Below are 9,185 nucleotides of genomic sequence, written 5' to 3' on the forward strand. Positions count from 1 at the left end.
GGCCCTCTCTCTCATTTCCCTTCTCTCTAACTTCCTCATCTATCTCATATTTCCCTCTCCGGTTGCTCTCTCGCTGGTCTCTCTCCCTTTGCACAGTGAGGCATTGTTCATCATCTTCCCCGACGAGTCACGGCGAGATAGTGTCGTTCCCAACGAAGGGTAAGGTTCTAGACCATTCGAATTGTCTTTCCCTCATTTTTTATTGAAGACTAACTCATTCATGTGTGTTTTGCACATTGAAGCATCGTAGAAACTGCTCAAGGAGACTTCCCAAGATTCTAGCGATAACCCAAGCCTTCTAGGCCATTTTCCGGTTAACTCCGGCCATGGCTGGCCACATGATAGGTATATTATTCTTCCTTATTCCTTAGGCTTCAATTTGGTATATTGAATGACTAGTTTTAGTCGAGTTTTGGGGATGAACGGAGCTTTCCAAGCTCCCACTTTCTTCTTCATGGAAACCGACTGATAGCTTGAAATCGGGTCGACCCAACCAGACTACCCTAGACCCATATTCGAACCAGATCTGGCCCAGTTCCAACCCAATCCGGACCCGATGGAATATTCTTCAAAATATTCTCTAGATAATATTCCTGAAATATTCTTGGAATATTTCTAGAATATTCTCTAGAAAATTCATGGAATATTCCTTGCGTTGACTTTTATGAAATTTGTTCGGGACCCCTCTTAGGGCAATTCGACGCCTTGATTCCAAATCTACGTTCCATTTTCCCAAATTCAATTGTTTTAGTAGGGTTTTACTTATTTGGTCCCTTTATGTGCTTATGTGTGTTTATTAGTGGCGATTCCGTCCTTCCTTGTTCGAACGGCTCTTTGGTGACGAAGTATCTATGAGTGGACCCTTTCCAAAATGCATGATTTAATTACTAGAAATGCGTACATTAAAAACATGATTTTATGACTATGTTTTATGAAACGTTTAATGAGTTATCAGATTTACGCTTTATGAAATATCATACTTTATCGAATTTACGTTATTGAGATATTTTATGAATATGATTTATGATTTGATGTTAGAGCTATTAAGCTCCGATGAGATATATTTTGGAAAGATTATGTTTATGATTTTCTGTGCTTACTTAGTGGATATTCATTTATATATGCCTTTGGGCGGGTAATGTAGAGCCTTCGGGTGGAAGATTTATATATGCTTTTGGGCGGGCAATGTAGGGCCTTCAGGCGAAATATTTTATGTCTTCGGGGGGGGGGGTGATGTAGGGCTTTCGGGCATAAGATTTATATATGCCTTCGGGTGGGCGATGCAGGGCATTTGAGCGATTGTGATACCACTACTAAGCACACTATATACGATATATGTTTTATGAAGGTTTTATGGCATACTAGGGTTTTCAGAAAACCAATTACTTACTAGCTATATGAGTTTTTCTAAAATTGGGAGTTAGTACATTTGAAGAGTAATCGTTTTAGTATTACTATATATAAACTTGGTCCACTCACGCTTTGTTTTGTGCCCCCTTTAGGACTTAGAATCGAGGCGTACAATCCCTGCATCAAAGCACTCCTGCATCGGTATCTTCGAGTCTTCTCGGTGTAGGACCCATTCCTTTGTTCGTACCTTTTCATAATATTCCTTCTACATTATTCTTGATTAGTTGTATGCTCTGAACACGTTTCCACATTTGCATATTCATTATAGTTAAGTTTACGTGTTTTATTTTACGTTCATTCTTTCTTCATATTTTTTACATGCATGTTAATATGGTTTCATCACCCTTGGGTGTCAGCCAGCACGTACCTACCCTGGTGTTTGGAGGATATCGTGGTTAGGCGTGTCAGTTTTTACCTTTCAACACCCTTTAGCTAGTTGTCAACATTTGATAATAGCATTTCATGTAACTTGGAGGTGTCAATCCTATTATTTGGAGGTGGCATGAAGTAGAACGTTTAGCGGAGGAATTTGAAGCACTGCTTGATAGGCGCAGGGTGAATACCAATAGGTCATGAGTTACACGCTATGATTTAAATAGCATTCAATATGTATAATTAATCTAGTGTTAGAAGTAGAATAAATAGGCAATGTAAGTGTTGCTCTAAGTTTTGTCTTTTGTATTTTAGATTAATCAATATAGTCTTTAAGAATTCTCTCACTTTTTTGGTGGATTCCAGATGAATCATTACGGGTGAACGTGAGGATCCCTCTGTTTATCTTGTTGCTGCGTCATGGCTTCACCCTTATCTATAAACTTAGTTGGCCCGAGAGTTGAGTGTTCACAGGAGCTTGACGTAGATAGCATGCTCTCATAAGTTCACTAATTACTTAATTATTTGTTGGCGGGTCTCTTTGCATGTGTTGTTCTTAAAAAATGAGGACTCAATGATTATTTGCTCCCCGGAACATGCATGAATGGTGGCACAACCCAGGCAAGCCATCCTTTTAGTCGCAATTCTTAGACAGTATGTGGCAAATCCTCCTCCTAACCATTTAATTTACTTCAACCATGAGTTTTAATTGGGGTTTTGAGTGGCTCGTGGGAAAGAAAAAAAAATATGGGAGAGAAGAGAACAGAGAGAGAGAGAGAGAGAGAGAGAGATCGGAGTGTGTTAGTTGAGATTGCATGCGACTGCAAGCAAAGAAGTGCACATAGAAAGTGATGGAAATACAGAAAAGAGAGGGAAATAAAGGAGAGATTTTTCAGTGTGACCGGTACACGATGTGGTATATCACGTGTCATTATACAATTGATAGGATATATGTGCTAAAAAGTTAATAACTTAAAAAATAAAATTTTCCACCACTTCTATTAAAACACGTGGTGTACCACTTGTATTCCTGTTACAATGAAAATTTTCTTGAAATAAAGGAGGTGATATCAATGTGTGGGATCAATAGGTTGGTTGTCTTGCCGAACGCCTCATAATCGAGATGAGTGGTTTATGTAGTATGTTCTAAAACTTTTTATTTATCGATGACTTGAAAATTTGGGATTTTTGTTCTTATTACAAATATCTCTATCTCAAGTCAAGCATGGTTGATTTCGTGTATTGTTTTCATGAGAACATATACATTATGTGTGTAACTCTTGTGCATATTCACGGAACGTGAGAACTTTATTTAGTGTTGTATTATTCTGAGGGATAAATGTCAATTGCACACAAGGAATATTAGGGGTCACGTGGGAAATTAAATTTGATGAAGTATATAATGGATATGTAAAGGGATGATATGATATGAAATTATGTAATATATGAATTTATTTCAGTACTCTATTTTCTAGAGTTTGTAAAACAACATCCCTTGACATATTACATATTGAACTCACCAAGTGACGTTGATTATTACTTATCCTTCATCCTTTTATTGTTCAGATGAGTTATTTGGCAAGATAGGGACTGATAGCTGAGTTTGTGGTAGACTACAGATTTTTTTTTTTAAATTTATTTTTTGTACACTTATAAGGATTTCGGTTATTTGTATAAAAGACATTTATTTTTAATTTCGTATTCTTTTTTTTTTTTTTTTACTGGTATTTGCGCAACGGATGCAGGATTTATTATTTTTTTTACCAACCCTGAGTCCAAGGCGTGAAAGAAATCGAATTGTATAAAACAGATGAAAGAAATTGGTAAACCTATTATGAACCGCTTATTTATTTGCTCAACTTGATTTACTAAACGACCTTGGCTTTATTTATTTATTTATTATTTTTTTTTTTGTAAAGATAATCTTTACAAAGTAATTTGTAATATGAAAAATTCTGATGATAAACACTAAATTGTATTAATTGGACAAACAGAATTTATTTGAGTAAAAATATCTACTCATTCTTGAGTAGCCGAGAAAGATCCGAGCATCTTTCTTTAATTATAGATGATTTGACCCAGGACCCCATACACAAGTCGATGCAGCATGACAAAAAAGCTGGTAAATCAAAATTGAGAATGAGGATATACTACCACAAACATTATCCCTTGTAATTCAGTTGTCACCATTTTTCCCCTATAGTTTTTTTTATTCTTTTAGAAGCTCTTGTAGTGTATTAGTTGTAGCAAATTAAGGACAAGAACGATTTCTGTTTTTGGTTTTTTTTGAACTTTGGGAGTGATGTGTATAGTTTTAGAGAAATGCTATTAAGTTGATGTGGGCATATCAAACTTATATGCTACCTAAAATGGTATTGAAATATGATATAATATTCTGTGAAAACTAGACATCCAAAACTTTCCAACATACGTGGCAACGATGCACAAAATCCACTTAGTCCTGATGAATTTCTAACAGCCCAACAAATATGACAATTTGCACAAGAAGTTCCAGCTCCAGTTGCAATTTCCAAACAGCAACCTTTAATTTGCACATTGAACGTCCAATTAGACACTGATGATTTAGTTTGGAATACTTCTTAGACTTCATTTCTTCCCAGCTTTGACCCTTTTAGCCTTAAAATCACCATATTAGCTCCCAAGTCATCTCTAAGGTCGATTATCTACTAAACACTCATTCGACACATTAAACAACCAATTTCACAAAAAAAGCATAGCAGCATAAAATGTAGGAAATAAGGGAATAGTACATGTATAAAGATGATGTCATCAAGTTTCAATGTGATGAGTTTTTGTATCCAGATGATATAAGTCGGGGTGGAGTTCTTTCAAAGTGAAGGAGACTGATGTACAATAGCTAGCCGAGATGTTCATGGAGCAACTTGACAAGCAGACAACAAAGTAAACTCGATTTTGGCAAATTTATGGTTTTAAGTCTCAAGACTTGTTTTCTAGAAATTTAGATGCTAATTTTTGGATTATCGATCTTGGGACCATTTTGCCAGAAATATGTATTCCGAAGTTTCTTAGATTTTAGGAGCTAATTAAGATTTCCTAAGACTATATAAACAACTTTTACGGTTGTGATTCAAGCATCTTTGAACTATTATCAATACACGTGAGTTTCTCTCTATTTCTTCCTAGTGGATTCTAGGATTTGCTAGTGGATTGTAGCCTAAGGGTTATCATTCGATTTCATCATATATTGTGTTTCGTCAATTTGTCATTCCTTGTTTCTTATTAATTGTTGCAAATTAAGGACAATAGTTTTGTCATCTGTTTTACTAAAAGCATATGTAAAAGTAAATTAAACTTTTCGGAGGTAGAAAAAATCACATGACTTTCACATGCTAAATTCGTTGAGACGTGCCAAAATTAAGTTGTTATATGATGGATACAATCAAAGAAAGAGAGAGATATAGGGAGAGCGACAAGGAAAATAAAAAATTCAAATCTAATAATTGGCTAGGAAAAAGGAAAAGCAAGAAACTCGTGATGATAAGCAATATACAAATTAACTCTCCCCTGCAATACAACTTTTCTTCTGCTCATCCAAAGACTCTAAACTACAATTAAACCCTAAACAAATTAATCGTACGTAATTAAGAAAAATCCAGTTGCACAAGTTAACATGCATCCTCATAGGGCCGGCCGCGACTTCGGGTGGGCAGGGCGACCTCTCGGGGCCCAAAAAAGTCAGGGGCACAAATTAGTTAACATTGTTCTTAGGAAAGAATCCCCATGCACGCATATAATTAGCTAGCAGTAGCGGAGGCCGTCGGAAGGTGGAGATCTGAAGATGAATACTAGTTAGAGGGAACATGGTAATACTTCCCCTTACACATGCACCTGTAGACTATTGGGCATGACTCTGAAGTGGAGCACTTGAAGCTCACCATCACTCTTTTACATGGAAAGCACGGTCCGCACGCATGTGAACAGTCCGGCAACCTCGATCCGCTCTGGTATAGGTCCTTCATCGCTTCTTCCTTTCCTCTTTCCTCATCTCCTTCCTCGCCTCGGTACAGGTTCTCTCTGTTAACAGCTGCGACATCTCTTTGAAGGTTTACTGAAGCATCAAGGGAGACATTAATTACAAAAATAGGAGATTAGGTTTAGACCTAACACGTATAGGATAATGATAATACATGAGTGATTATATATGTAACCAATATCAATTAATGAGATAATGATAATCCATACGAGGGACGTGAGGAGGCCAAACACGTAGGCTTCTGCCTATCGTAATTAGCATGAAGAAAACCACAAGGAGGAAACTTGTGTGGGCTGCAACTCCAACAGGCAATCTCTTCTTCATACTTTCTTTGTAACTTGTAATTCTTATAGTGACTGAAATTAACTACACAAATAAGAGGAACTACTCAGTAGCCTGAGAAATAATAAACGGTGAAGATATGACTTTAAGAAATCCAAACGGTAAAAGATTGTTTAAAAAGTCGGACCACTTGATAGTTTGGACTACTAAAGGCAAACCCTGAGAAGAGATTTCATTACAAAGGAAGGAAGACTTAAAGAAAAGCTAAACAGAGAGAGATAATAAGAGGAAGAAGAAGTAGAAGGTGCACAATGAGGGATATCCAAGGGGGTAAATATATACATAATTTATATAGGGAGAAAAATATTAAATGGAAAATAGAAGGGAAAGGGAGGGAATGGTTTTAAATGTGGCAGGAGAGAGGAGGGGACATCTGTTGCACTTCACATGATCCACGGCCATCTTTTCAATTTCAAGGTATCACATGTTTTGGCAAGTCATCCAATTTTAACATAAAGTCTCAGATTTTGTAGTGTCCATAAATGATGATTTCAAAAGGACAAATTTTGAAACTTGTACTGTTACTTTACATATATAGGATACTGAGAAGTGAGAAGTGAGAAGTGCATGCCTAAACTTACACTATTGGGTCACAGAGTACCCTGTACACTAACTCAACAGCTATGCAGCTCTCTTGATAGACACAACTTTAAACAAAAGGTAAATTCAGATTCAGTATCAAGTTGGACTTAGGTTTTAAGGAAAAATACCATGTTTAAGGAAAATAAGGAAAAATACGAGTTCCTGATTGACACAACTTTCAACAAAAGGTAAATTAAATTAAATACCAAGTAGGACATAGGTTTTAATGAAAAATACAAGTCTAACTAAATATGGGGTGTGCTATCCACACACCCTTATTACTTCTCACACATCATTTGTTAAATTATGTCATATGATCATTTTCAATTCATTTAATCTGACGGCTGAAAATTAGAAATGTGTGATAAATAAAAAGGAATGTGTGGATATTACATCCCACTAAATATTAAGGGATACTCCCAACTTTATTGCAAGGTGACCGGTTACTAAATAAAAGATGGGGGAGATTTCCATCTTGTTTCAAGCTTATTTCTTTTATATTTCAAAAAGTTTGTTAGAGCGTGGGTGAAATGGTTCACGGTTTTAGAAGGTTCGTCAAGGACTGGTGTTGATAATTTTGGGTTAGAGTTTTAGCGTGTCTTTGGAAGGAGCATAGGGCTTAGGGCTTACTTTAAAAAGAAAAAGCGTTACGTATGCATGTTAGCCACAATTCAGTGGGGAAGTTAATGGCATATATGGCCTTTTGATGATTGGTTGGACAATTTGCCATTTTAACTAACAAAGTAGTTTGATTTTTCAATTAGTATCTAAATTAAAAATATGGTATTTTAACTGAAAGTTACTTTAGATTTGGTATTTAAACTAAAAGCTCGCTTGAGCAAAATACATATAATTTATACTAGCAATCTCACATAATGGTGGTTTGGAGAAAAATATGGAAGAGAAATGTATTCATTTTAATATTTCAAAAATACTAATTTATGATATCCAAAGACAAACAATTGAGGTAGGTAGTAATTGTATTTGCTCCCTATGATTGTAACCGAACGGTGCATCTTGTGGCACATAATAGTTGCGGAGCCTAAAATAATCCAAAAAATTCTAGACGCGACATGTGGATTTTTTCTCAGGAAATACAAGATTGCCCTCAATAAATGGGCAGGCTTCTCAGATATTCCCAAGCACAACTCACATCCCTGGAGGTCCCAGTAGTTGAATACGACTGCCCACAGGTCATCTGCCATTGACAAGGAAAAGTCAAAGCATTAAAGATATGGATTAATTACCCAAATCCTATCTTTAATACATTCCCAATTGAAGATTGACTTCAATCAAGTAATCCCAATTTAAATAAATTAGGGATAATTACCCCCATTATCTCAAGATATTATTTTCTATTTAATATCTTGAGAATATTTAGAGAATATTTCTCCACAAAACACTTGGCCAATAAGATGCCGCCACGTGTAGGGTAAAACCCTAACACTATGGCCGGCCCATATTCTACCAATTTTCAAGAGCTTTTGCTACCCCTAAAAAAGCCCTAAACACTTTACTCTCTTAGAGAAACTGACTTAGGCATCAGAGATCCATTGGCCTAACCACCCCCACCCCCACCTCGTGGGCGCATAATGCTTAGGTCTTTGATCAAAGGTGTTGATTGTTTTGCAAGTGTATTTTCATCGAGACTGAAGACGACGGAAATTTGCATTGACAAATTGGTGCTTTCATTGAGAGCTAATTCAAATACTAGAAGAAGCATCTTGCATTGGTTTCTTGAATTTTCTGTTACGTTGAATTTCCCACATGTCGTATAGAAAAATTTATTGATCAATCCCTGGGGAAAGGATACAATGGTAGGAAATTCGGAAACCACGACGAACAGAACCCCGTATGCACAAGGATTTAGACCGAAGAGTGGAGATGAGGACATAGCCCCACGATGGCGATCCTCAAGGCTCAACAGGACGGCAGGAGGAGTCCCACAGCAGCGAAGTCGCACCACCACCATTGTTGTGATCTAACAGTCGCGGCAAGGCCACCGGGCCACTACACTAATCCCACCATCACTGCATTTGCAGCGCCGTATCCAACCAAACCTTGGGCAGGAAGCCCATGTCCACTTCCAAGCCCATGGGCAGAGGCTTAAAACCTAGCAGCTACCACAGCAGGCCCAAGGCAGAAGGCCCAACCCACTACAGCAACAGGCTTTGCTACACAGCAAGCCCATACCCGAGCCCGCAACACGGTAGCTCAACAGGCCCAAGCCCAAGCCACCCAGCCAGCAGGCCACAATGTGGCAGCCCAACGGCCAGAATGGCCCACAGCCATGCAGGCGCGGATCCAATGCGCCCATCGACCCGCTCCGACAACCCAGCCTGTGGCCCAATCCATTCCAAGGCCATCTCTGACAATCTAGATTCCAACAACCGGTCCCGCGATAGTTTCAAGGTTATTTTCACCCTACTTTTTTGCAAGAATGCCTGCTATAGGCTCAAGTTTT

General features: G+C 37.6%; 1 protein-coding gene and 1 long non-coding RNA gene across 2 annotated transcripts; one reads left to right on the forward strand and one right to left on the reverse strand.

Moving 5' to 3' along the window:
- On the forward strand, positions 1–3,249 carry LOC148697143 (uncharacterized). Its single transcript, XR_015963102.1, has 3 exons — positions 1–159; positions 243–345; positions 1,503–3,249. It is a non-coding gene; the product is annotated as an uncharacterized LOC148697143 (long non-coding RNA).
- A 1,994-nt stretch (positions 3,250–5,243) lies between these two features.
- Positions 5,244–6,377, reverse strand: LOC148697144 (uncharacterized). The gene is made up of 2 exons (XM_088694950.1): positions 6,007–6,377; positions 5,244–5,872 (listed from the first exon to the last, which is right to left on the reverse strand). Exons 1-2 carry the CDS (start codon positions 6,119–6,121, stop codon positions 5,610–5,612), a joined length of 378 nt encoding a protein of 125 aa, XP_088551076.1. The 5' UTR covers positions 6,122–6,377; the 3' UTR covers positions 5,244–5,609.
- Positions 6,378–9,185: the final 2,808 nt, after the last annotated feature.

This window comes from Pyrus communis, chromosome 5 (assembly GCF_041283825.1).
Source record: "Pyrus communis isolate YQ-2024b chromosome 5, ASM4128382v1, whole genome shotgun sequence".
Taxonomy (NCBI): Eukaryota; Viridiplantae; Streptophyta; class Magnoliopsida; order Rosales; family Rosaceae; genus Pyrus; species Pyrus communis.